This window comes from Gavia stellata, chromosome 25 (assembly GCF_030936135.1).
Source record: "Gavia stellata isolate bGavSte3 chromosome 25, bGavSte3.hap2, whole genome shotgun sequence".
NCBI lineage: Eukaryota > Metazoa > Chordata > Aves > Gaviiformes > Gaviidae > Gavia > Gavia stellata.
Window position 1 is genome coordinate 11,507,158 of NC_082618.1, and position 27,444 is coordinate 11,534,601.

General features: G+C 59.1%; 1 protein-coding gene across 3 annotated transcripts; it reads left to right on the top strand.

Annotated features, from left to right (window-relative positions):
* The first annotated feature begins 17,368 nt into the window (after window positions 1-17,368).
* Window positions 17,369-26,695, top strand: CUEDC1 (CUE domain containing 1). 3 transcript variants are annotated; one of them, XM_059829318.1, is made up of 10 exons: window positions 17,369-17,667; window positions 18,227-18,354; window positions 19,267-19,393; window positions 21,021-21,204; window positions 22,490-22,573; window positions 23,619-23,708; window positions 24,789-24,882; window positions 25,091-25,149; window positions 25,783-25,883; window positions 26,111-26,695. In XM_059829318.1, the coding sequence occupies exons 1-9, from the start codon at window positions 17,377-17,379 to the stop codon at window positions 25,848-25,850; spliced, it is 1,125 nt and encodes a 374-aa protein (XP_059685301.1). In that variant the 5' UTR covers window positions 17,369-17,376; the 3' UTR covers window positions 25,851-25,883; window positions 26,111-26,695. The 3 variants fall into 3 exon arrangements, with proteins under 3 accessions (XP_059685301.1, XP_059685302.1, XP_059685303.1); XM_059829319.1 differs by having other exon boundaries at window positions 25,783-25,852; XM_059829320.1 differs by lacking the exon at window positions 22,490-22,573.
* The last annotated feature ends 749 nt before the right edge of the window (window positions 26,696-27,444 follow it).

Here is a 27,444-nt window from a genome sequence, read left to right on the forward strand (position 1 = left end):
TCGGCGTACGAGTTAAATTCTATTTGCCATTGTTCACAAATAAAAGATTTTTTTTCCCCTCTTACAATAACTTTTTCTTTAGAGTGGCAGAAGAAAAAAGTATTTGATGTGTTTGCATTTGTCCGCGAGAGGTTTAAAGAAAAACACCAAAACCCCAATAAGCTGTTTGAGCTGCAGCAATCCCAGGTTACATAAAGGGGCCGGGGTTGCTGAGGGATTAGTCAATGGCATTACTGGTGGCGATAAGCCCTCCAAGTTCTGCTCGCTCTTCGCTCACTTTTATTTTAGAAACGGTCACTCCGAGACGCACTTTGAAAACTGCCTGGGGTTAATTTTCAAGGCTGTCAGGGTTAGATTCCCACCAAAGAAGGAAGGAAAATCTGGATTTAAAGAACACTCATGTTTTTATAAGCATCCAGGACTCAGATATTTTTTTTATCTTAGGGTCCCTGTATGGGACTCGAGTTGTTGAGAAGTGGACTGCAGTTTTTCACTGCTGGGTCCTTCTGAGAACTCCTGCCTTGCTTTCTCGGTGGCTTTGTTTATCCTTTGTTTATCCATCTCAAAAACAGACCTAACAGTATTTTCAAAAGGCAGCTATTAAAAGCACTTCAAGTTTTTAAATGCCTTTGAAGTCTGTCTCAGTGCTTAAGTGGACCTTTTTACCGGTGCTTTTTAGGATAAATAGTAAGTGTAAAAATAAACCTCTTCCTCTCCTAATCGTCAGGCAGAATAAAACTTAAAACTTGATCTCCTTCTACCTAGTCATTTAATTCACCGTGTTTGTACTTCTTATCTTTGGATCATTTGCTCACAGCTTCCAGAGCAGCAACTGAAGGATGACAGAGGAACTACGTGCTAATTTTTATGTCAAAAATAGCTTTCACCTTTAAACGCGCAAGGCTCAATGACTGTTTTCTAATTAGAAAAAGAATGCCTGAGCTTCTATTGCGAATCCATTTTACAGCTGTGTTCAGATTTGACTGTCAGCCCCTGCTTAAAATTTAGTACTGAGGTCTTGACCTAGAAACAAACCTTTTTTGGTATTGGTTTGAAAAAGTATTTCAGTGCTAAGAGAAACTGAGCCAGGCTGTCCAGCTAGCTCCCTCGTCACGGGCTGGCGAGAGCGTTAACATCGCATCATTCCGTTGTACATTGCGTCTCCCTGAAGCCCAAGTAAAGACCGCTGGGAAAGCTGGGCTTACGATTTTTTGAAAAGAATAACATATTTTTTGGTTCTTCAGGTTTCTGGGCTAATTTGAGCCATTTTTAAAAGCCCTGGGCTTTTCTTTAAGGAAGCATAAACGCTTTTTGAAACCCAGACATTTGTAAAACGTTTCAGTGTGGGCATCTGAAATGACTGCTTGTATCAGAGTATAAACCTCTGCTTTCCTTGCAAAGCCTTTCCAATAACTACCTCCAAAATCAACCCATTTAGTACAAAACCAAGGGGCATTTTCAGAACGTGTGGCACCTTTTGTTTTTCAGAGAAGGCAGAAATACTCCATTCACCCTTTCACTTAGTTGTTCTCGCCAGCTGTCAAGACAAAAACATTTGTGTTCTGTGTTTTCTGTGCAAGGTTTGTTTTTCAGGGAATTGGCAATATAGTTGGAACTGGCTGAATTAAATTCGCTATTTTAATTCTTCATAGTTGTGTATTTCTATTCCCATTTCTTTTTACTTCCTAGCATCATTAGCAGCTAAGACCCATATCAAAGGACAGTAAAGAAATTTGATAAAACCGCCTGTTTCCCCCGAAACAAGCCTGGATTAGGAAAAGAAGTTGCAGTCAACAAGGCTCACTGCAAGGCGCTGTGTCACAGGCGAGATGCTGATCTGCGTTTAACTTTGGGAAAGCAAATGTTGTGGCACACGTACGCACGGAAAGCTGAAGGTTTGCCTCTAATGTTTTCACTCTTACTGATGTCTGTGTTCCTTGTCAAAGCCTTACAGATCTTTACCCAGGCTAAGGATCGCTTAGCTGCCAGACACGGATGAAACGACTGAGTGGGGAAAAATCTCTGCACGGAGGGCCGGCCTGCGAGAGCTTTGGACCGTCCCAAACGTGTGCTCGGGGTCCGGCACCCACAGACGTGCTTCCCAGCCGCGGCAGGGTGCTGCGGGAGGCCGGCCGCGGGTGCCCGGAGGTGCGGTGTTCCTCCCGCAGCGCGTCCCGAAGGGTTTGGAGAGCTACGAGGGAAGCGGAGGCCCTGACCCACTGCCGTTTGCGGTCTCGCTCTGGTCTCTGCAAAACGGGAAGTGTTTGCCCTGTGTAAATTGGCTCCTGTAATTTGTAAGAGGAGATCACTTCCCGTCCTGAGCTGTTATGTGGTATGGCTGCAAGCTGTCAGACGCTGTAGCGCTGGATACCGGAGACGGCTGCTTTCTATCTGTGGTCGAAGTGATGCTTTGTTATAATCCGTCTCTCATGTTCAGCCCTTGGGGCAGGAGCGGTGTGTCCTCTTCCTTACCCCACGCGTGCACGGGGCCGGAGTTCCGACATCCAGGAGCCTGGGATGCTCTAAGGGTGCGGAGGAGACAGAAGACCAGCCCCAGAAAGCGGCTCTCCTCGGGATGCCGCCCCGCGCCTCGGCACGGGCGCTGCCCAGGGCCGGGGGTGCCCGGCCCCGCAGCCGGGGGTGCTGGGGCAGCCTGGGCCCGGCGTGGGGGACCCTGAGCCCCCCCGGCCCCCCGGCAGGGCTGTCTCGCCCCCAGGGCCGGGCAGACCCGCGGTGGCGGCGGGTCGGGCCTCCGCGGGGGCAGAGGACGGTGCCGGCCCCTCGACGCCTCCGGCCGGGCCGAAACGGGCCGCCGCGCTCCCCCCCGGGGGGACGCCCCGGCCCGGGCGGGGGGGGACACACGTCCAGACCCGCGGGGGGTCACCCCGGCCCCGAGGGGGGCCCCAAGCGCCCCCCGGGCCCCGCTGCATTTCGGCCCCGCCGCCGCTAGGCCCCGCTCCCAGCGCCCCCCGCCCCGGGCCGCCCCGGCCCGGCCCGGCCCCGGCCCCGGCCCCGGCCCCGGCCCCGCCGCGCCGCCCCCAGCTGCCGGGCACGGCGGCGCCCCCGCCCCCGCCCGCCCGCCACGTACGTCTCCCGTCCCGGCTCCTTTCCATGGTTCCCGGCGTGACTGGTGCCTGCCGCCGCCGCCCCCGCAGCGCGGCGCCGACCGCCGGTAAGGGGGGGCGGGCCGGGGCTCTTTGTGCGCCGGGCCGGGCCGGGCCGAGCGGGGTCGGGCCGGGCGGGCGGTGCCTCCCGGCCTGCGCGGGAGGCCCGGAGCCTCGCGGGCCCCGCCGGGGCCGGGCGGGGAGCGGGGGGCGGCCCCGGGGCTGCGCGGCCGAGCCGGGGGTGCCGCCCGAGGGGGGGTGCCGCCCGTTCGGCCTCCACTGGGGCCCGGGCAGAGCGGCGCGGTGGCTGCGGCCGGGCCCGGTGCGGGGCCGCGCCTGTTGCGGCTGCCCGGCCGCCCCCTCCGGAGCCGGGCTGGGAGCCGCGCGGTGGGGGCCGCAGCCTCGGGCCTGGCCCGGCCGCTCCTCCCGGCTCCTCGCCGCCCGGCGGAGCGCCTCGGCCGTGCCGGGGGCCCCCGCTCCCGCCGGGCACCGGGGGTGTCCCGCAGAGGCCGTCCCGGGTGGGGAGAGCCCTCAGGGAGGTGTGGGTGCTGCTGAGGGCGTGCGCGGTGAAGCGTCCCCATCCCCGCGTGGGGCCGGGAGCGGGACGGCAGACCCCAGCCCTGGGGCAGGCCCGGGCTGCGGCGGCACCCGTGTGCCCCTCTGCCCCCGGAGCGTGGCCGCTGCCCGAGCGTAACCCCTCCGGAGCGCAGGGTGCGCGGGCAGGGTTTGGGTTTTGGTGGCTTCCCGCTGCAGGACGCCATCCCCTTCCTCTGCGCCGGGTTCGTGGAGCGATGCGCTTCGCACCCCCGACACCTCAGCCGGGGTGGGTCACAGCTTGGCGCAGGGACCGTGGCAGGGCCCTGGCGTGCCCCGGCGTCGGCGGTCACCTCCCGGGCTCTGGGTTGTTTGTGGACCCGCAGCCGGGTGCCCAGCCGCATCTCCCCGTAAGGAAGGAGGGCACCGTCCTGCCAGGCTGCTCCTCGCCCGGGGTTCCCGGCCAGCACTGGAATTGCCACCGACGGGTGGTGGGCGAACGGCGACGGAGAAGGCTTTGAGAGCTGCCTCGCCTGTGGAAGTCACCGTTCAAAGCAGCGCTCTCATGCACTGTCTGTCTCGTCAGGCGGGTTGGAAAGGCTCCTTTTCATTATTTTTTTTAAAAAGCAGCGGAATCACACCTCCTCCTCACACCTCCTGCTGCTGCTACCACCGACAACAAATGCGGGGGACGGAGCGGTAAGGATATCTGCGCGGGGAAGCTGCCGTCCTGGGCCGACCCCTGAGGCTGCGACTGGGGCTTTGCTGGCAGGGCTGACCTGTGGCCGGGGAAGCTGTGGCTCTCCTCGCTGCCGCCTCCTCCTCGTTCGTCTCTAACGACACAGACTGAAGCGGCATCTGCTCCGCTGCAAGGCTTTTTGTGATTTTCACGAAGGTTTTCCCGTGGAGGTGCCTGGCTGGAGCCCGGCGCTGGGGCAGTGAGACCCTAGGGGAGCCGTGCATCTCTGGGAGGGGAGATCGGCCGGTGCCGGTGGTGGGGCTAGAGGAGAGCTTTCGGCGGTCCTCGCGGCGGAGGAGACCCAGCCCTTGTCGGCTCGCTGTGCCTTTCTCGTCGCTCCCCATCATTGTGCACCCTGCTCCTGTGGCCTTCCCCGCCACAATGTCTGACCACCTTGGCAGTACCTGTCTCCGCTGCGGTGAGAATGTGCCTGATGCCGGCAGAGCGTTACACGCCAATCCCTGGGTGCCCGCAGCCCCTTCCCGGTGCCAGAGCCTCTGATTGCCAAAAGTGTTTCCTTCAAAGATGGGTCAAAGGTGCCCATCCTCTTCCCAGTTGCAAAGTTCCCAGGAAAGTTTTGACTTTTTCAGCATTTTATTAAAAAAGAGCATTCAAATTAAAAAAACCCTAAGAAAACAGCATTTAACCCGTTCACCGACACCTAACCTTTTCCCCCAGCCGGATCCGCGGCGTGGCTGGGTGGGCTTTGCCATCGTGGTGGTGTGGGTGCTGTGGTACCCCTCTGCCCTGGGCTGATAAGAGCGTGCGGGGAGCACGATAGCGAGTGCTTGGTACTTATCTGTCTGCACAAACATCCTCTGTGGGGGTGAAGATAACGGGGGATGCTGCGTGCTGCGGACGGTGGTGTTCAGAGGGGAACGGCCGGGAGAGGAGCTGGAGGGTCATTTGCGCCTGGTGTCTGTGCTGTGAGGGTAAAATCCGGGGTGGGACCCACGGGGAGGGGGCTGCTGCCATAACCCTCTGGGTGCGCTCGCCGGTCAGCTTCATGGGGTGCTCGTGGTCGGAGCTGGGAAGCTTTTGGGTGGCACGAGTTAATGATGATGATGATAATTGTATACTATAAAATAAGAAAAATGCTTGAAGTACTAACACGCAGCCCCTCGCAGGTGTGTGAGCCGGTAATGGGTCCCTCTCCTGTGGCGTGGCCAGGGAGGCAGCATCTCCATCACCGTGGCCGGGGTGCGGAGGGACGTTGGCCGGAGCCTTGCCTCTGCTTGGTGGCACTGGGCTTGCAGCAACAGTTTGGGGACCAGGTTTTCCCAGGCCTTGGTCCTGGTTTTGGCTGGTCTGCCGGTTCCCTGGGGTCAGCGCAGGAGCCGAGCCGGCACGGTGGTGTGCGAGGCGAGCCGGGGCTGGGAGCTCGCCGGCAAGAGAGTCCCTAAATGGAATAGGGAAGTTGGAAGGGGAAAGAAACCCACCCCAGCTGGATGGAAAGGTGGCTGAAAATAATGGGAAACGAGAACAGGGGGAACATCTGGGTCCGGCTCTTGCACCACTTCCGATGAGCACGGGGCAGCTGCCACCTCCGGGCAATGGTGGTTGAACTTGGCTCTGCCAGCGAGCAGCTCCGTCGGCGTCATCTCCCCACCGCTGCTCCGGCAGTGCCGAAACCACTAGTGTCCCGCGAGTGTCGGCCACCGGCCAGCCTCTTCCCCTGCCCAGGGGGTCTCCCCACGTCCACCCCGGTGTTGGCAGTGCCGGGGGAGGCAGGCGGCGGTGCCCCTGTCCGCAGTGCCCCCGTCCCACCCCACCGGCTGCCTTTGATGCGGGTGACTGGCAGGTCCATTGTGGCCCCTTTGTGCCTCCCTCGGTTCTCGGGGTCTGCACAAAACGTGCCATGGAAACCAAAGCCAGCCGCTGCCCCAGGAAACCCACAGGCGCAATTAGGAAATGCAAATATAAATGCAAATTCCCGCACCGCCTTCAGGGCCTGGAAAGTTGTCCCTGGGCCACGGATGTCCCGGGGCCACTGGTGTCCCCAGCTGCAGGGATGGGGAAGGCATCCGGGCAGGACTGGGCAGGCAGCAAGAGCTGGGGTGAGCTGCTTTTGGGGTGCCTCGGGCTCTTCCCCAGCTGCCCCGTGCTGGGCGGCGGGAGGAATGGGGCATCTCTGCCTGCGCTAAGCAGTGACTCATAGGTGACAATATGACATTGATATTTTTTTCCATCCTCTTGGTTGCCCAGCGACAAACAAACAAACAAGTGCCTTAAAACCCAAACTGATTGCCTTGCAGGAACTGTCCCCTCCTGCCACAGTTGTGCGTGGCCAGGCTCCGGCATGTCCCCATTGCTGGTGGTTCTGTCTGTGTCTTCTGGGGTTTGATTTGGGGAGATAACTGTCTTTCTCACATCCCCTGCAGCTGCGGTGTGCGAACCCAGCAGAAGGAAGGCAGGCTGCTGGCTCGCCGGTAGGGACCCTCCTCACCAAAGCGCACCAAGAATAGATGGAAAACAGGATAAAATCCACCCACAAATAACTCCGGGAAGCACAAATGCTTCAGGTCTTCGTTTCTAGGTGGCATTTATGAGCAATGGATACTCTGGCCCTTCCTCAGGTCCCCAGAGGAGTGTGTGTGGGTAGAGTGGGGATAGAGGGCTGAAGAGGATGGAGGGGAGAGTGGGGAGAAGGGAGGATGCTGATCTGAGCAATTTCCCTCCTGGGAGGAAGCGATAATGTTTTCTTTTCCCATCTGCTGGAGCAGCTGTAGCTAGGAGCCGGGGAGACGAGGTTGGCACGTGGAGGGCATCGTCCACAGCAATAACACGTGTTGGGAAGGGCAGATCCTTTATGTGCCAATCTGAACCCAATCTAGGGCTGTACTGCTTAAAACCAAGCATTTGTTGATGGCTTTTATTTTTCCAAGCTGCAGCCCCTAGGTCCTTTCCTACAGGCGGCTGAAGTGGTACGGGATGTGCATCCCCATTAGTGGTGCTTTCCCCCAGCCCCAGTCTGCTTTTATTGCTGGGAAATGAGCTCTGACTCCTGGAAGTGGTATTTCTTCCTTCTGCCTGACAGCTTGTCGATCCCTGCCCTCGCTCGCTTCCCCGGGGAAGGCACACGCAGCCGGACACGCAAGCACGCCGGCAATGGAGCCTTGCCGCTGTCCTTGGCGAGGAAAGCAGAGCTTGAGTGGGGGGAAAATAGGCAGATGGACTCCAGAATATGGAGCGTGGCACGCTGCTAGTTGGGGCTGTTCAGGCTCAAAGCTGATTTTAATATTTGCCTCGGTTACAGAGTCAGTTGTAACGGTGGGTTTCTTCTTTGCCACCACCCTTCCAGACAGCGGTTGAACACACGAGTGCAACCTTTGCAGCAGCCGGGGAGCACAGGGAGGCACCGCGGGCTGCAGTGGCACCCTCCTCCGTCGGGCACAGCCCTGCCTTCACCTCCGGGTGCCACCTGTGAGGGGACGGGGGGGACAGGGGGACCAGGAGCCTGGGCACAGCTTGCGGGCAGGACCCTGCCGGTGCTCCCCCTCGTGCCTTTGCAGAGCTGGGCTGGGCAGGGGGGGAATGGTGGCCGGAGCCCCGGCCGATGGAGACGGGACGCGTGGGAGCACGTGCCGGGGCTGTGAGGCAGCGGTGGGAATGGGGGACGGCCTTTGGGGAGGGTTCCCGGGCTCCCCGAGCCTAAACTGTTGCTTATAAAGCCCTGGTGGCTTTGAACCTCCCTGGCTGGCAACTGCCACGGTCAGGCCAGTGCAAAGCAACCGGGACGGGACAGCGATGGGGTTGTACGTGAAATAGTTGTGCAAACTTAAAAATAACAAAACGGAAGCAAGATGGGATTTTGAAGAAGAACGTGATCTAGTTTGGTGGCTGGGCACAGCAAGCGGCCGGCGGGCGAAGGGGGCAGTGGGCAGAGCCTCTGCTCGGGGGGCTCTGGGTTTTCCTCGCCACGGGGAAACGGGGCTGTGCTGGCACAGGAGCAGACTCTGCTCCTGAGCTTGGAAGGAGACTGAGAACTTATCTGAGCATTGGCCTGCCTTCAAATCCAGGTTAGCATCCCGTATAATTTCCGCATAAAACCGTGATGTGCTGTGATGGAGCAGAAGGAACGAGGCAAACTTGATACTTAGGCTTTCGAGGGCTTTTTTCTTGCCCGTGAGTCCTGTTGTGCTGGGGTTGGAGGAGCCTGTTCTTGAGGCTGGCTGGAAATGCTTCTGCAGGAGGGGCCTGACGTACTGGTGTTAATTAAATATCTGTCCCTGGTGAGGTATAGCGTTTCAAGTAGGTTCTCCTCTGCTGAGCAATGTCACCCGGTGCGAGGGAGGACAAAAGACCGGTGCAATTACAGTGTGACGCTGTGTCCCAGGACAATGAGGATACAGCAGTGCCCGAATTGTCGGCTCGGTGCTTCCGCGGGATAGCTTGCATCAGCCATATGGCTTAGTGACTCATAAAAAAAAAAAAAAAGAGCGCCTCCATTTGCAACTTAATTAGTCCCTTTTTTCCCCCCAGTCTTGGCTCGCAGCAATCCTGACTTGTAAGCATGGTGCCGGGAGCTGCCGCGGGCTGAGCGGGGCTGTGGCCGGCTCCTTCCTTTGGCACGGTGGCAGCGCAGGCTCATCCAGAATGCCGAGGGATGGGCGACCGTGCCGGGTGGCTGGCATGGGCGTCGGGCAGGAGCCTTTTCGCTGGCTTTATGCCATGCATCGCTGCCGTGCCGTGTAGCAAGGGGCTGAGGAGGAGGGAGAAGCGAGGGGTCCTGCTTGGGAGGGCAGACTGGTGTCCTGCTTTACCTCTGCACCCAAAATACCTGCAGGGTGACCCCAGGGCTCCCTTGGCTTCCCCAGAGAGGCTCTGCCAGGGCATCTGTACCCGCTCGCCTTCCCCGAGGGCAGGGCAGGAGCCAGCTGATGAGCAGCCCAGCAGAGTTGGTGCGCTCATGTGCGTGCTCGTCGGTACAGTCAAGTTGTTGTAAAAAAGCAAAACCACAGGAAGGTGACGGCTTCGGACGCCTGCGGCTCTCCGCTTTCACACCAGCTTGTTCCTGTCTGCTCATCGCAATCTCCCTGTTGCTGCATCTCCCTATCGTCCCCCCGTGCCGCCCTCGTCCTCTCCCCGGGGACACCTGAAGCTGCAGACGTGGCGATGGAGGTGCAGGACCTTCCCGCGCGAGCCCCCTCAGTGTCCCCGGTGGGTTTCACCGTGCACACGGCGTGGAAACCCAGGGGCTTTCCTCCTCCTCGGCTGTGGTTTAGTGCCCTGAGTTAAGGGGTTGCCAGCAGCCCATGCAACGATCACCTTTAAATCTTTTTACCAGACCCTAATGGCCAGGGGCCTGTCCTGGTAAATAAGTCACCGTGCCGTCAGAGACAGTTTTTCTCGACTAATTTTGTTTCCATAGAAACTCGTGAGGTCTCGCTGCTCCATGGAGCCTCGGGCGAATCAATACGGTTTTTTTTTTCTTCCCGTTGCACTTTAAGCGATGGCCCCTAAACCCCGACGGCAGGAGAGCAGCAGCCGGAGATGCTGGTGGCTGCGCGGCACCTCGGTGCTGCCGTTCGCCTGCGTTGGCCCTGGTCTGCGCTGCCGGTCCCTGGTCCCTGCCGGGCTGCCTGGCTTTGTGGGATGCCCGGGGCCAGATCCTGCAGAGATGCTCTGCACCACCAGGCTGGGGCAGGGTCAGCCCAGTCTAATCCCAGTCCATTCCCAGTATGTCCCCGCTATGCAAAGAGCTGGAGGGGAAGGGGCTGCCTCTGCTCAGGCTCTTTCTCCGCTTTTCCCCTCCTGTCCTGTAATTTCTTTGACCCTTGACGTAAAATGGCAAATTAGCATTTGTGAATCAGCTGTGCTAATTAGCCGGGGAGCGGGGCCGGCCCTGCCCCCAGCCTGGATTCGCTTTCGCCTGCTCCCTGTTAGCTGCTCGCTGACCAAATCTAACCCAAAAATCGTCTGGAGGTGACGCCACACACCCTGACCGGGGTCCGGCCCCGGGGAGAGCCGCACACCTTCGTCTGCACAGGAATTTTTATTTTCTTTCACTTCCCGTGGCTTCCCGGTGCTTTTGTGCCGAACCAGGAGTGCAAAGGGAGAAGAAGGGATAAGCGGTTAAAGATGGGTTCGTGTGACATATGGCGCGAGGGCTTTGCATGATGGCTGCAGCGCCGGGGGGGACGTGAGCAGGCACGGGGGTGCCCGGGCTTCTGTCCTGCGAGGCTTGAGATGGAGGGGTAAACTGAGGCAGGGAGCTTGGCGATGGGCGCAGGGCTTTCCCGCGGGATGGAGGCAGCGCTGGCAGCAGGACCTGGCTGCTGTTGCCTGTGCCTTTGCACCGGGCAGCACTCGCTCCTCGTAGCCATTTCAAACAAGCTCTTAAGCTGATTTTTCAGCTGGGACGCGTGTTTTGATGTCGGCGGTGAAAGCCGGAGGAGGAAAGGTCACTGATGTTCAGCCACCTCGCGGAATAATCTTATATTGGCCTCTCTGCTTTAGGCAACCTCTTGCATCTAATTTATTACACGTTGATACAAGACAGAGTTGAACAGAGATGCAGTTAAACCATACAAAGGGATGCTGGGTTACTTTAATCGCTCACACTTGCTTGACCTATTTTTTTTAATCCCTTCCTGGAAACCTTATTTCATGTTTGAATTCCCTCAACTATTTTAGGAATGTCGTCCTACCAAGATCAAATTACCTTCAATGAAACCAGTGCAAGGCAGCCTCGCAAGGCAGGCGACTTTTTGATGAAGATCTAGTGCTACCTCATTAATATAGGCTTAGTTTGGGGGGGGTGGGGGGGGTGTAATTCTGGCATGACAAATGTGTGAAAGCCGGGGATTAGCGCGGCACAATGCCGAGGGCCAGGGGGGTGGCTCTGCCCTCGCTTGGCAGAGAGGGCTGGGGGCATCCCGGCTTGGCCGCAGTGCCGGGACCCCCGGGGCTGGGCAGCCCTCTTGCAGCCCTGCGGATCCCGCTGCATCCTGGCACTGGCCGGGGGGGAAAGTGGGTGCTTCGGGTGCTGCTCCGGCGGGGCGAGGGGTCCCCAGCGGAGCCCTGCCTGGCTTTCCTGTCCCAGCTGAGTGTGGCCCCCCAGATTTTAGCTGGGTGTCGTTGGTTTATGAGCCAGCTGGGTGCTGTGGAGGGCCGACATCTGGTCAGCTCACAAAGGGCCCTCATAAATCTGTCCGGGAGGATGGCATGGCTGGCTGCGGCTGGGCGAGCAATGGGTGCCCCGAGGCAGCAGCAGCCGCCGCTTCTTCTCTTAAATGTGGTTATCGTGCATTTCAGAGTGCAGGTCTGGCCGCGGGCTCCCCAGGAAAGCCGTCAGGTGAGGCTGCTTGAGCGGTAACGCTGACAATGCCCGGCGTCAGGACCAGACTCGCTCCGTGGCTCTCCCCGGTCACCTCTCGGCTGCTGCTCTGGCTTTGAACGCTGCTCCCGGAGCCGGGAGGGGAATTCCGTTTTGCAGAGAGGTACGCACAGGTTCTCAAACAGGGCTTCCTTCTGCTCTCCTCCCTGATTGCTTTTTACTTTGTAAAGGGCTTAAACCCAGCTGTTTTAATACGTGGTGGAACAAGTATTAAAAGGGATCCTCGGGTGCTTGTTTGTTTCCGTGAAAAAGGATTTGCTCCCAAGCAGTTTTCCCAGGCTGCGGGCCCAGGAGGTGTGCGTGCGCATCCCCTGAGGTGGACAGAAAGGTGATGGAGGGGGTTTTGGAGAGAGTGATGAGGCCCCGTCCCGCACGTCCTCGGTGTGTGCTCTGCCTCTCAGTTTGCTGGTAGACACCACTGTAGTTTTTGTTCCCGATCGTTTACTTTTCATCCCAATTGCAATCCTATTGTAGTCACACCTGCAGCCGCTGAGCAGTCACGTTCCCGGACTTCTTGTTCCTGTACCGAGCAATCCCTTAGTGGGGGGCCTGGCTGCAGGCAGAGCTCGGCAAATGTGCTCTGGCCGAAGCCGTTATTTCTGGTTTAACGTCCCTACTTTTGAGACTTCCTCCCAGAGTCTTCCCTCCAGAAGCCGAGGTGCTGGCAGCCCTCGTCTCTAGATAATCCCGTGCATGGAAATGCCTTCTGCGCTTCTGCTCCGCATCCCCCAGCCGAGTCACCACAGGCCTGGGCTTGCGGCTGCCGCCGAGCGATGGGTGCCCTCGGGGGAGCGCTGGGCTGGGGGAACAACACTCCATGTTGTCACCCCTGTCCTGGCTGCAAACGGGGGTCGCAGCTCCGGCCCGTTTGGAGGGATGATCTACAAACGCAGCGTGGCAATAACAGGGGAAAAAGGTCTGGGGTGGTTTAGCGGTGTTTGAGCAATCCCATCTGTTGTCTGAGCTGCAGCAGACACTGGGGAAGGGAATATTTGCGTTTCCACTTGGTGCCAAGGCTCTTCCCTGAGCTGCGAGGGCTGCAAGCGATCGGTCCCCATGCTTTTACAGCTGTTCGCTCCTCCGTTCGGCCTGCGTTCCTCACAGAGCTGAGCAACTGTTGTTTCCAGCATGACATTACCAGTTTGACCAACCCCCGGGATTATCTGGCTGCTCATCTGTGCCGTTCCCGGATGGCTGACGGCCGAGCTGCAGGCAGCCTCCTCCGCGCCTTGCATTGCGCTTGCTCCCGGCCGGGGCAGCATCTCGGACCATCCTGGGGCCACAGTGGGCCCTGATGTGAAAAGTCCATTTCTGCGAGGTGCCCCGCTCCCAGGGCTGGGTGAAAACCAGCTTTGTAAAGGCAGGATGGCGGCTGGGATGGGGCGGCAGGGGCTGCGTGGAGGATGTGCTCCCCCAGGCTGCGCGCACCTTATCTGCTCCCCGATGAGCATAATTAAGGGTTTCTCCGTGGCTGCCGGGGTCTTGCTCTTGTCTCAGGCGAGGGCAAGGGTGGATCTGAAATGTGCAAGTTGTTAGTGGCTCGGATGGGAGAAAAGGCAGGGTGCACCCATGGGCTCCCAGGGGTGAGCCTCCTCCCCGAAGGCCAGCTTTTGTTTGGTCTTATTTTGTGTTTTTTAAGTGGTGAGCTAACGGCAGGAGCTGGACCCAAAGGCGTGCCGGTGCCTGAGCGCAGCGTGCAGTGAGAAAGCAGCTGTGGATGTGTGCAGGAGAGCATCCCGTGCTGTCCTGGCTAGGCAGTGATGGCAAAACCTGCGTGGGCATTTTCTGTGCTAACCCCCATCCCGGAGCACAGAGCCGCTTGGATGAAAGCTGGCGTGGAAGTGACAACGCGGCAGCCTTTCCTCCGGGTTTGATGCTACAGCGGTGCGTCAGAAGGGCCGGCGCTGGCTCTGCGCCTGGCCCCCAGCCTGGCGTTGGGATGTCACCTGGCACTTTCTCCGTGGCGCAGGTCAGCGCCGGGACAGCCACGGCTGCTGGGTGCGGAGGCGGCTCAGCCGGGAGCTGCCGCCGTGTCCCCGGGGCAAGCCAGGACCAGCCGCTGCCCATGCTCTGCAGCTGCCGACCCTACCGGGACGGGAGGTTTTACCCCATGCTGCCGGGGCTGGTGGGGGGCACGGGGGCAGTGCCGGCCCCACCAGGGTCCCTGCTGCCGCCTCGCCGCTCCCCGCGACCCGTGGGATGGGGACATGTGCACCCAGAGCTTGCAGAGCCTTTAAGCTCCTCCTGTGATGGGTGCAACAGAAGGGCAAAGGATTATGCCTGTCCCCGGGTTTGGATGAATGAATAACAGCATTCAGGGTCTTTTCTGTGTGACAGCAGAGCAAGAACTATTTTAAGGCAGGAAGAAAGTTGATCAGGCAACAGCTAAACGAGTCATCACAGCCTAATTCTGCAAATGGGGGGCACGAGGCGAAGAGAAGCCCAGCCTGCACCCCACCGTGCCCCGAGCGAGCCCATGCTCGCGCCTGGGCTGGCAGTTGGACGCCAGCTTCCTTCTTTCCTTTTTGGGAAATCCGAAGGATTTTGCTTTTCCTGGCGTCTTCCCAGCCCCTCACTGCCATCACAGAAATAAGGGCCAGAAACGTGCCGAGCCCCTTCCCCACGCTGGCAGCTGGGGGGGCCACTGCCCTCCCCACTGCTCACCTGAAGATGCTGTTGCGGACAAGCAGGAATTGGGGAGGATCCTGCAAATACAACTACCGCTTTATCTTCTAAATTGACTCATTCCGATGTCGTGACTTGCTTTTGTCTGGATTTTAATTCATGCCGGTGTAGTGGTTTGCATTTCTCTGGATGAGCAGCAGGACTTTAAAAAATTGGTTTAAAAGCCTGTATTTGCAGTGTTTCACCACCGTCAGCTCTGCCCGCAGTGGTGTTTGCCCGTGGGGCACGTGGAGTGGCCCTGGTCTGTTCCGGGGCACCGGCTGCACCTTGGTTTTGCCGAACGCGCCCTTTGCCGCAGCCTCCTGCAAGCCCCGCAGCCTCCAGCCCTATCTCAGGGGCTGGGGAGGTCCCAGCAGCACCATCCCTCGGGGTTGTTTGAAGCCAGATGTGCAGCAGAGCCTTTTTGGCGTATAAATATCTTGTCCCCATCCCTAATTTAGTTCATCTTCTGACCAGAAGCTTTCAGTTACTCGTTGCGTTGCTGCGCTCAGTCACGCTATCCAGCATGGGCTGCGATTTCAATGAGTTGCCCCAGACTCTCGTGTCACGTTGACTAACGCCTTCCCCAGAACAGAGGCCTTTGCGCCCGCAGGAGCCGGTCCCTCCCCAGCGTGGCGGAGGGGTTGCAGGGGGATTGCCAGCGCCTGGCGTGTGGTGGGCTGGGGGCTTTGTCTCCGGTAAATGGGATTTCCCAGCCTTCGTGGTTATAGAGAAGACCTTAAATACACACTCAAAGGTCAGATGCTGGGAGACAAAGACTCCTAATCACAGGCACTTCTTGTTACTTTATAGATCTTAGGATTTTTAAATAGATCTGGGGATTTCCAAGCACATTTCTTCATTTTGGGGGCTGACTTTACTATTTGAGGTTTATGTGCTGGCATGGCATTGCTGAGCTAATGGTTCTCTGCAGAAGCTCTCATCTTCATATTTGGATCCTGTGTGTGTTTGCAGCGTATCCTATATAAGCTGTTTGTGATGTCCAGGCTCTTTCTCCATCCTCTTGGAGCAGCCAAATCTTTTAAGGAGCGTGAGTACGCTGTGAATGTGTTATAACTCAATTTAATATGTGACTAAACCAGCCATGCAATATTGGAATTAAAGTATAATTCCAGAGGTGTGAACAATGCCGGCTTTTTGCTATGAATGAGTCATGATAGCAGAGGAGGAACCGACAAGCAGTATTTTATTAATTGACTCCAGCAGATTTATTTGTCCTTGGTGAATAGAGCCGGGCAGGGCTGTCGGAATTGTTCCTGCTCCGCTTGCACAACGCTGCTCCGCGCCTGGCTCCTGGCGAGCAGGAGCCGATCCTGGGGACAGAGAGCGACTGCGGGGATGGAGACTGTTCTCAGCTGAGTGATCTGTTAAATGCTTTTTGTTAGCGAGCGGGGAGCGGGCTGGGGGTTCCCGGTGCTCTTTGGAAATGGCCCCTCGAGCCCAGCAGCGAACCTCCTGCTGCTTTTCCTTGGGTCCCAGGAATCCCTGTGGGGCGGGATCCCTGCGGGACTGTTGGTGTGTGCCTGGGGTCTCCAGCTGCCTTCCCAGTGTGGAGAGGTCTGTTTGCAGCACGGCCACCCCGTGCCCCGTGGGAGTATCAGCTGGACGGCCCCGTGACACCGAACTCAGCCCCGGGACCACTGCCCTGCGCCGGGGTGCGGGGTCTGGCTGGGTCCCGGTGTTGCGGGGGGCTGCCGTTCGGGCTCGCCATGGAACTTGGCGGCACGCTCGGGGCATCTGAATGCAAATGCATCCAGGATTACAAAAAGCCAGGGAGGGAGAGCGGAGCATGCCCGCAGAGCAGGAATCGTCCCCTGTCCTCTGGAGGTGTCAGCGATTCCTCTGGGTACGGAGCCAGAGCAGGGCTGTCCCTGGGGATGAAAACGGGGGTTAACCAGCATTGCCAAAATAAACCTTTTCCTGGAATTCGTGCCAAGTTTCCCAGGTTTTGCAAGTGGGTTTCGCTCTTGGCAGCCTCTGGAAGCCCCTCGGAGCAGCTCGGGGCTGCGAGCCGGTGCAGCGGCCGAGGCCGGGCGAGCGCTGGGGACGTGGCTGTCACACACGGCCTCGCTACAGGCAGGGGAGAGCCCGGGTGACCTTCAGAGGTGACTGCTCCGCTTAATGGCTTTGAATCTGATTACACCCTGTTTCGCTAAGAAATGTGCTTGGCACATTCTTCTGAATTAAATACCATTTTAGGGACAGTTATCTTGAACTCTCTGCCTGCCGCTTAGGAAAAAGCCTTTGAAAATGATATTATGGATCAAAAGTGTTCCTGGGGTAATTCTGTTTCAACAGCGGAGTTAATCCGGAACTGAATTTGGCCCTGCATTTCCAAATGAGAAGCAGTAGCTGTATAATCTGTTTATGGTTTTAAAGTGAATGTTAATCTTGGATTTGGTGGCTTTTCCCAAGGGTCGATTTGCCGTGCTGCAGAGTATTTTGGCCCCCTGCTCTGAAACTCTCTGAGCCGACTCAATTTTTTATTTTAAAGAGAGATTTTACTGTGTTTATAAATACATGTCAAACCTGGAAATGTTAAATCTGGGCAGCCCTTGGCAGTGGAAGTAATGCCATTTTTCTTACCTTGCGTTTTGTTTGTACAGCACCCGGCACGGTGCATCCGAGCTCCGGCGTGCCAGTCCCGCTGCAGGAATGGGATGGTCCCGCGAGGATGCGGTTGGATGGGTTGAATTGAATTGAATGTTCCCCGCTGAGACGGGGGATCTCTTGGTGCCTCTGGGTGCTCTGTCCCGCCGGTGACTTTCTCCCCTCTCCCCTCCGCAGGTGGGGGGATGCTGCAGCGTGCTGGGGGCTGACGTGCGGTGCCACCGGCTGCGGGGAGCGGGACCCTCGCTGCCTGCCCATGCTCCCGGCCGGCTGCCGGGGCAGTGCCCCGTGAAGAGCGGTGGCGGGCGCCCACCTTGCCACATCTGGGACCGCAGCCGCCGTGCCCCCACGCCAGCCGCCCCGCCATGACGAGCCTCTTCCGTCGGAGCAGCAGCAACGGCAGCTCGCGCGGCGGCTCCTCTGCCCAGGAGCTCAACAACAGCCGCCCCGCCAGGCAGGTCCGCCGGCTGGAGTTCAACCAGGCCATGGAGGACTTCAAGACCATGTTCCCCAACATGGACTACGACATCATTGAGTGCGTCTTGAGGGCCAACAATGGTGCCGTGGACGCCACCATTGACCAGCTCCTGCAGATGAACCTGGACAGCAGCGGCTGCGACGACAGCTCCGACTCGGAGGACAGCATCCCCCCCGAGGTAACTCCCGCCGGTGGTCCCCAGCACATGGCCGTGAGTGGGGGTCCCCTGCCTGGATCCCTGGCCGCCACGGCTAGCTCATCACGAGTGGGCAGCTCAGTCTCATCCTGCCTTGTTTCTGCCTGGGCATGATGCTACTTGGCTGCTGCACATGGGCAGAGATTTGAGTGCACGATTCGGCTGACCTGGAGTGTGCAGCCTGGCTGGTTTGTCTTCGACAGTGCTTGAGGCTCAAGCCAAAGCACCCTCCTCCTTCCTCCCACCCCAAAACCCAACGTTGAGACCCTTCTGCTGCTGTCAGAGGGCCCCCAAGGGCTGTGTGCACCCAGGGGCAGGCTCACCGCCCGCCCAAAATGCAGTGCCTTGTCCCTCAAGAGCAGCATCTCCAAACCGCACCAAAAGACCCCTGCTGCAAGGAGGCCGGTGCCGGGAGGTTGCCCCCATCCTCTCGGCAGCAGTGTTCAGCCGGTCCCGTCCCCGCTTTGCTCCACGTGCAGGGGCCTGGCCCAGCAGGGAGCGTTTCCCTGGCTCGCCCTCACCCTGTCCTCTTGCCCTGCAGATCTTGGAGCGGACCCTGGAACCGGACAGCTCGGATGAAGAGCCCCCTCCCGTCTACTCCCCTCCCACCTATGAGAGCCACGCGTTCGGCAGCCGCTACCCCCGCCTGCCGCCCACCCCGCCGCCCAGGTGAGCCCCCAGCCCCTCGCTGCGGCTGCACCGCGCCTTCTGCTCGTGGCGGCTGGCGAAGCACCCTGCGCTGGCACCCGGGGGGTCTTGCTGCGTGTTAGCTGGCTCCGGCAAGGGACATCTGGCGTCAGTTTGTTAGGGCTGGGTGAGACGAAGCCAAGGGAGATGAATGAAGCTCACAGCTGGCTAAAAAATCCCTGCGAGGCCCTAAAAAGTGAACAGCTGAAGGGCCCGGAAAGCCACTCCGGCAGCGCATGGAATGGCAAAAATCAGCTACTGGAGGCAGGGAGCACTTGCCTCCGCTCAAAAACACCAGGTGCTGGGTGGCTGGGGCCCCGTGCATCGCGGCTCTCGGCACCAGAGACCTCGGGTCAGTTTGACTTGCTGCCGCCGGGTTGCCGAGTCTCGGGGGTCTCTGGCCCTGCGGGGTGCAGGCTCTCCCCCGGCAGCACCGCCTCAGCTGTAGGTTTGGGGCTTGCGGGAGAGCAAGCCGCCTCTGTGCCAGCCGCCTCGGACGAAGGCGCTGCTGGCTGTGCAGGCTGGGTGTGACATCTGGTGAGAGACGTTCATCAGCTTCATAAGCACAATCCTGCCGTGCTAGGGCTCCCACAGGGCTGTTTTCTGGGAGTCTGAGCAAAATGGGGAGGAGAAGGGAAATCCAGCCTGCGCAGTCACGGAGCAAGGATTGAAAAGCAGCTCCCAAAGATTTGAAACTTGCTAGGAAAGCCTTTCACTCTCAGAGCTACCGCTAATGCTGTGGGTCTGGGAGGTGTGCTGTGGGTTCTGGGTTCCCAGGACCACTGGTGGAGCTGGGCAAGGGGGGCTGTCGTGCTGGGCTCTGTGCCCCGCTGCTGTGGCAGATGTCAGGGGGTTTCTCCCTCACCAAAGATGCTGTCTGCGCTTGCCCTGCAGGACGGATGTGCCAGGGCCCGGCAGCACCCCAGCGCCCGGGCGCTACAGGAACTGGAACCCACCGCTCCTGGGCAACCTCCCTGAGGACTTCCTCCGCATCCTGCCCCAGCAGACCGCCGGCACACAGGTGAGGCTTGCCGCTCCTTCCAGCCCACTCCCCGGCTCCACGGTGCGGCATGGAGCACCAAACCCAGTCTTCAGCCACCCTGAGCTTGTGGCATCAGTGCCTGAAAGGATCTGGGTACTGGGTGTGGACTAAACCAAGAGTCTTGGAGCACTTCTTGTTGTTCAAGGCGAGATTGAAGTGAGCAAGGTGTGAAATGGGAATCTTCCAGCGAGGCTTTGATGTTTTTCCTGCCATTAGCCCAGCGGTTAGTGCCAGAAATGCCACTTGCAATAAGCACCTAATATTTTAAATTATTTGAAAATCTTACCTGCTACCCTGGAGAGGAGCAGCAGGACCAGCATAAGCCCTTGGGGAGAGCGGCACTGCCAGGGCGCTCGGGGGCTGGTGCAGTGTAACTTGGATGGAAAAATCTAGTGCAAACCAGAGGATTTGCCCCTGGGAAATCAGAGTCCCCATGTGCTTTGTGGCGGTTTTGGAGTCACAAGGCTTGGTTGGGGTTGCAGGTGCCTTTCTGCCTGCATGGGGCAGGCAGCGCCCTGTGGGGAATGAGCAGCCCCAGCACAGACTGCGCTGGGCACCCGGCTCAGCTCTGGGCACGCCGCATCCCTGGGGTGTCCCTCGGCCCCTTTGCTAACACAGGAGCCAGCCTATAAACGGGGCCAGTGCCCTCCTGGCACGGTGAGGGGCTGGCGAGGGCTGCAGGCACCCTGCCTTCCCCAAGCATCGGCTCCTCCCTCCCTTTTTGGCTCCAAAGGCAGCCTGCCACGTTTTCATAAATGATTGCCCTGGAAGTTGAGCTTCACGGGCTATATTACCTTTCTGGGAATAGGAACGTGCCAATTCATTTGGGCTCAGGGGAAGGAGAGGAGCAGCTGCCCTTTCCTTTCCCCGGTAATTGTGTGCTTTTTCTTTTTATGGCTCTCTGAGAGCAGCTACAAATCAGATAAATATTGTAGGCAAGGATAAGGTTGCGACTGTACAGCGTGGCTCTGCTGCTCCCCAGGTGCAACCGCACCGGGAGCTGGGGGAGAGCGTGAGGTGCCTCGCGCAGGGACGTTTGTCAGCGGGAAATTGCAGTCTCTGCTTTTTAGATAGGGGGAAATAAGAGCAGCAAAGCCGGCTAAGACCCTTCTCCCTCGCCTCCACACCAGGTTCTGTCTTGGCTCAACCCCACAGTTTTAAGTTAAAAATCTTTGCAAGTCCGCGCTCTGCAAAGGAGCTCTTCCGGAGGCACTGGTTCCTCCCCGTGCCCCGCTGACCCCAGACCAAGAGGTCCTCGTTCCTGTGTGGGATGTCCGTCCCCTCCTGCCTCTGCCCTGTCCCTCTTCCCACCTGGCAGAGGTGGCCGTGCCCTGTCCCCCTTTGTCCCCTTTGCAGCAGCACCATCCGCAGTGCAGCCCGGCCGGGGGGGGACGGTGCCCCGGCCTGTCGGGCGCTGGGTGTAGGAGGGAGGGACCCCGCAGGGGAGCAGCAGTCGATGGCCGTCGGGGCTGGAGGTGCAGTGGCATAACGGAGGAGCAAAAGGCCAAGCTCAGCCTGAGGTGCTGCTGCAGGGAGCCTCCTGCGTGTGCCGGCACAGGCACCAAGACCACCGACCAACCTCTGCCCGTGTTTGCCTCCTGACCAGGGCTCCCACGGCTGCCGGCAGCCCGTGCTGCAGGGTCTCGCCCCACGGGGCCAGGGCTCCCTGGAGCAGGAGCGGCAATGGAAGCAGTACCTTGAGGACGAGCGGATCGCGCTCTTCCTGCAGAACGAAGAGTTCATGAAGGAGCTCCAGAGGAACCGGGATTTCCTTCTCGCTCTGGAGAGAGGTGAGAAGTGCCTTCAGAAACATCTGCCTTTGCGTTTTGGCTGCGTGCCTCCCCCTGTGATACTGGCCACTGGCAGCGTTGTCCTGCCTGTGGCATCGTGGCTCGTGCCAAAGCAGAGACAGTGCAGGATGCGGCCAGGGCGGTGGCGGGTGGTCCGACCTGCTGATACCGGGCAGTGGGCTGCTCCCCAGACTCCTGCTCCTGGTGCTCAGCCGCCTGCCACGAGGCTGTCCTCCCTCTGCCTGCCTCTCTGCCGTGTGTCTGGCAAAGCCTAGCGAAATCCATAGCAAGGAGCCTCCGAAATGTCCTCTGAGCCCAGCCCGGCCGGTGTGCCCTCTCCAGATACTGGCAGGGTCTGAACTGGAGAGCAGTTCTGCCATGATTGCTCCTTCCTTGTCACCACGTTACTTCCTGATGTGCCAGCAGCCGGCCTGGCACCATGGGGAAGGCTCAAGGGTGTTGGTGGTTTTGCTGCCGCTGAGCAGAGAGCCGCCCTTCCCCTCCCTTGCGCTGCCGCTGGCTCCGAGCCCCCCAGCCGAGGGGCCGTCTCCCTCAGAGGTCTTGCCGGTGGTTTGCAGGGTCCTGGCAGCACCCTCACTGCAGGGCTCGCCCCCGGCTGCTGTGGCTGGAAAACCACCGAAGCGCTTGTGGTGTGCTTGCAGTTCCTCTGCCGTGGTGAGAGGAGCGCTCCCGCCTGCTGCTGCGGGCTCCCAACGAAGCGCTTGTGGTCGCCGTGCTGAAGCGACGGGCTTTCAGCGTCGGGGTGGTGAAGGCGCTGGGTGAAAGGCCACCCTCCTCCTGTGCTCAGCCCTGGCCCTGCTCCTGCCATGCCGAGTGTGCTGAGCCCACCTGGGTGCAGAGGACAGCATCCTCATTCCCCAGCTGTAGCAGAGGAGATGTTTATTGTCCCTGGAGCACGGCAGAGGCCAGAAGCGCGTCCTCAGGGAGGAGCACAGCTCCGAAGAGCTTTTATAGCTTTTTGGTAGATCAGTTCTACCTGGAGCGCAGCACATCTTGTCCCGCTGCAGGATGTACCTTGGCAGGAGGTGCTTCCACGTTACCTTGGGGCTGCAGCCCGGCTGCGCAGAAACTCCCTTGCTGGGCTGGGTCAGGCCATTCCTGCGGCGGCTGAGCTGCGGTGGGACGCCAGGAAGCCCGAGCTCCCTCCCTTGCCATCAGCCTGTCCCTCTGCAGACGCGGGAGCCATGAGAGTAGAGGGGAGCGGTGACATGTGCGCTGCCTTGGGCGTCTGATTGAGCGGGGTGCTGGGCTTTTTGTTTTTCAGATCGATTGAAATATGAGTCAAAAAAATCCAAGTCAACCACTGTTGCTGTCAGCAACGACTTTGGTTTCTCCTCTGTAATATCAGGTAACTTTCAAGATGCATGTGAGCATCGCCTCTCAGCAGCTCCTGTGTTCCCAGCCCTCTGCCCAGCTGCCTCCGAAGTGGCTGTGGGGGGAGGAAACTGGCTGATCCCTCCCCACTGCACCCCCCAGCGTGGGAGAGGAGCTGGTGGGTGTTGGGGATGGGTGCTGCTGCCCTCCCTGCCTTCCCCATGTGGAGGTGCTCCTGCATCCTGCCTCTATCTATCCCTGTGGTTGGGAGCTGGGATCCAGTTCCCAGGGGAGACAAAGCCATCCCTTGTCTTGGCCGGAGCAGAGGATTGTGCCTGGGAGGCATAACGACTGTTCCCGGGTAATCCTGATTAACCTCAGCGAGCAGAGCAGCTGCCCAGGGTCAGAATTAGAGCTGGTGTCTGTCACGGCCCCGTGCAGGGGCGGGCGAGACGCAGTGGCTGGGCAGCGTGGTGGAGCTCCAGCTGGCCGCACAGCGGGCGCACGGCGTTTCGAGGGCACCCAGACCTGGGGAAGGGGCATGGGCCAAGGGGAGGGGTCTCGGGGACATGGCTGTTGGGGTCTCTGGTCTACCTGACTGGGTTGCTGGGATGCCTGAACTTCTGCTCCTGATCTGGTGGCCTTGCCGTCCCAGGTGCTGAGCATGGGCACAATCTAATACCCAGAGTGCAATTAGTGCCCGGAGTAATTTGGGGCTGCTGTCCCTGGAGCAGCACAGAGGGAGGCTTCCAGCTCTGCAGCAGTGCTGGTGGTGGGACTGAGCTGCCACTTGCTCTACGCCCGCTCGCGGGCGGCTCAAGGCGGGCAGCCCCACGGGGCTGAGGGTGTGCTGCAAGCTGATGTTGCTGCACCCACCGTCTTGGGGGTTATATCTGCAGAGGGTCCTCATCCAGAGCCAGCCCTGGCGTTCCAGTGCCGTTGTCCTGCCTGCTCTGGCTCAGCTCTGCTCGTGGCAGGGCTGTGCTTCGCTAGCGCTGGAATTGGGTCATGGAAATTATTTGTCTCGAGCCTCCCCTCGCCGCGCACGCACTCCCGGTGACCAGATGTTTGCCTTCCAGGTGACGTAGCCCCCTCTGTAACCAGCGAGGCCGGTGGTGCCGTGTCTGACGATGCCTTATTCAGAGACAAATTGAAACACATGGGAAAATGTGAGTCGGTTTGCAGGCTCTGTGTTGGCGGCGGGACGCCTGCGAGGGCTGGAGGGGAGGTGGGAGTGGGGCGGGCAGGGGAAGAGCCGGCAGTGTTGCCTGGCCCTCACCCAAGTGCTGCGACGCTCCCCGCTCACGCAGCGTGTCCGCTCTGCATGTGTGTGTCTGTGCATGCACGTCAGCTGGCACACGCATGTCTGCTAGCATGTGTGCATGGGGATTTCTTGTCACCCCTCTTGGCAGCTGGACACACGCGTCTCCATTACCCCACGAGTCACACGGAGGGCTGGCACATCGGCACAGAGGGCACAAGCCGTTGCACGCTGGTGTGGCCCGTCGTGCTCAGCCAGTGCTCAGCCGCTGCTTTGGGGTTGATTTTCCATCTGCATTTTACAGTCCTGGGCTGGTGCATCCCCGCCCTGCGGTGCTCTCCTCCGAGCCCTCGCCAGCGGCAGGGAGCTCCTGTGCCGCACATCAGGGCTGGGTGCCAGCACGACAGACAGGAGACAGAGACCTGAGTCTTGATGCCCCAGCTCTGCACTGTCCGTCTGTCCCTGCTGCATGTGTGGGTTGTGGCGTGAGTCGAGGATGCAGGTGGTGTGGGGGAATAGAGGAATTTCTGAGCAGGGTTTGTGTGAATCCTAGAAAAGCAAGCAGAGGGTTTGCTGTAACTCTCCCTTTTCCAATCCTTTCCTCTTAGCAAGTCACAGCCCGCTTCTCCCATCTCAAAATAGACCGAGGTCTTTGGGCAGCTTGAGTTGGGCTGCAGCCAGCTGAGACACTGGAGAGATGTGGGTCAGTCGTGGGTAGGGAAGGTCACAAAAATCCCAGTGAAAGGGTAAAAACGTCAGCAACCCCTGCCAGGGACTAACGTGTCCCTGTTGGTCGCAGGACCTGGTTCTCCGAGCCTGTCAGCCTTGCACAGCCCCGGTGTTTCCAGGCAAAGCCAGGATATTGCCGTGGCATGTTGGGGCGCGGGTGGCTCTCACACCACTGGCCCTGGCCATCTCCTCCCCATTGCCCGTGGCAGCTTTGGGAAGAGTTTTGGGGGGAGACCCTCACTCAGCTGCTTCCTTCCAGCCACGCGCAAGAAGCTGTTTGAACTCGCCAGAGCCTTCTCTGAGAAGACGAAGATGAGGAAATCAAAAAGAAAACACTTGTTGAAGCACCAAGTGTATCCTAAAAGGGGCTGGGGAGCTGTTGGGGGGGTGTGGGGCTGTTGGAGCGGCCTCGCTTGGGTGCTCCCGGGGTCTCCCCGAGGCTGTGGTCTGGCCCAAGCCTCCTGGCTGCCTGTCGTGGCTGGACTGTGGGCTGGGAAAGGCGATTGTGGAACCGCGGCCACGTCCCGGCCCCACAATTGGTTTCCTTAGCGGAGGGTGCAGGCTGGGGACAGCAGCTTCCACGGCAAATCTTCTCGACGATGTCGAAGGACATTCGTGCGGTAAGAAACGCTGTGCCATGCCATGACGTGTGTGCTGTGCTCAGCATGGGTTACCTGGGGTCCTGTGGTGCCCAGCGCCGTCCTGTCCCACGCCATTGTCCTGCTGGAGTGGGTTTCCATTGGGGCCGTGCTGGGGCATGGCCACCCATGCGATGGGCTTGCCCTTGGTCCCATGTGGCTCTCCTGTGAGCGTGCACTTTGCCAGGGTGACTGGAGACGGGGATCTCTTTTGGGGAGTCTTGGGGGCTTGCAGCCGGGATGTGCAGCCCTGCGGGATGTGTAGCTCAGGGTCAGGACACAGTCCTGGCAAATCTGTCATTGGCCAGATTTGCACAGAAGTGGGTCTTGGCAGTGGGTTTTGTGCTGGCCTCGACCACCCCGGGGCTGGCTCAGGTGCGACCGCATGAGCCAAAACCTCCTTCCAGTGTTGTCAGGCATGTTCTGGCAGAGTCCCTGTGTCCCAGTCGCTGGGGATTGTCTGTCTGGGCGAGGAAATCCCTGCTGCAGGCCAGGGGCCGGGCGTCCTCCTCGCTGGGGCACCTCGTTGGGGCTAGGATCATGGCGCGGTGGCCAGTGTCCTGGCATGGAAGCGGCTGCAGTCCCTGACAGCCCCCGCCTGCCTCTGCCTTTCAGATGAAGACTTCCAAGCGCGGAGGCAGCAGCTCCGGGAGGAGGAGGAGACGCTGAAGGAAGGGCAGTAACGGTGAGAGGCACCTGGGGACGAGTGCTTCCTGGTGAGTGTGTGAATGGCCCCATCCATCCATCCGTCCTGGCTGGAGGAGGGAGCTGGATGCTCTGGTCCAGAGCGTGTCCGGGTTGGGGCAAGCCCCGTGGGCAGCTGCGGATGCTGTGGCTGGTAACAGCCCCGGGTGCCACAACGGGCCGGTGCCAGTGCTGGTGACAGTGTGGCTAAGGCTGAGCACACACCGTTCTCCTTCCCTCCCCTTCTCCTCCCCTCCAGGTCCCAGCGCTGAGGTTTATTGCTGGCACAGAACGTGCACAAGGCTTCATAAGAAGATGGCTGAAAAAGGAAAAAAAACACCCAACCAATAACCCAGTTTTTTGGCTGTTCCCCTTTGCTGTTGTACTCTTCTGAAGTACAAGTATTGAAGTGAGGCACAATGTTTTCTTACCAGCGGTTTGAAAACAACTTTTCCTATCTAGCAAATCAGCCAAAAAGGAAAAAAAAAAAAGGAAAAAAAAGTCAGCAGCTGATGTGAGCCGCTGTGGAGGAGCCAGCGGAGCTCAGGCTTGGGATGAGCAGCGTCCTGCCTGCTCTCTCGGTCCGAGCGGCGTTGCAAGAGGAATGAAAATCAGTTGTTCTAACGAGGATGCATTCACATGTGGGATCTGCTTGGCCGGAGCACGCCTGAACATATCTCTGTAGCGATCTGATGTAACTTTACTCTGCACACACAGGAGAAAAAAAAAAAACAAACAAAAATCACATGAGAAAAAGAACCTAACAGCCGTTGTCTACTATTGCTAGGAGTAATGAGCAGAGATTCAGATCAGGTAATAGTCAAATAATATAAATTGTTTATAAAAGGAAAGGCCTTCTTTTCCTAGGCGTTTCACTTTGAATTAAACCTTTGCCTTCGGCATTGCTAAAACTGCCTTGAAGTCCGGACGTTTTGTGGGCCGCAGCGTGGCTCACCTCCCGGCCGGGCCGGTGCGGCCGCGGGGCAGGATGGCGGGGCAGTACCAAGGGCTGGATTTTGCATCAGTTTAACCCTCACTGCCAAAGCAGGACACGTTCCGCCGGGTGCGATGTGCCGCTGGTGGTCCCGGCTGCTGGGCAGGGTGCTCGGCGGCTCTGGGGATGCCGCCCGCCGCAGGAAAGATGCGATGCCCGAGCTGGGGGGTTTGCAGCTGAGGCCGGCGGAGGCATTTTCAGCACGGAGAATTTGCACAAGGGCTTGTGAGCGTTGCCGGGTTTGGTGCACAGCTGGGGCTGGCCCGGCGGCAGGAGTAGAGCACCCTTCCTCATGCCCGCCCCAGGGACTCGTTTCGCCGGGGAGCCCGGCAGAGGGCTGGGGGGCCGGCTGGCAGCGCTTGAATCATTGCAGCTTTCGGAGATGCTGTCAGGCTAAAAATAATCACGTAAACAAATTCCTTCCCTGTGTAAGTAATGAGTGACGAGCGTAAAGTCAGAAATCGCTCCCGCCAGCACATTTTCTTCTCCTTTATCGGCATAATCTGTTTACTGCTAAATGCAGGAGGTGGCTATAGACATGCCTGTTTCACTTTCTGGCTCCTGCGAACCAGCACAAATGTTGCAAGATTGGAGCTGCG

What these genes read in the sequence shown, in the direction of transcription:
- CUEDC1 (XM_059829318.1), top strand. Translation starts at nt 17,377, where the DNA reads ATGACGAGCCTCTTCCGTCGGAGCAGCAGCAACGGCAGCTCGCGCGGC. An exon ending in AGGACAGCATCCCCCCCGAG is followed by an intron (nt 17,668 to 18,226) that starts GTAACTCCCGCC and finishes CTTGCCCTGCAG; the next exon opens with ATCTTGGAGCGGACCCTGGA. An exon ending in CACTTGTTGAAGCACCAAGT is followed by an intron (nt 24,883 to 25,090) that starts GTATCCTAAAAG and finishes CGGAGGGTGCAG; the next exon opens with GCTGGGGACAGCAGCTTCCA.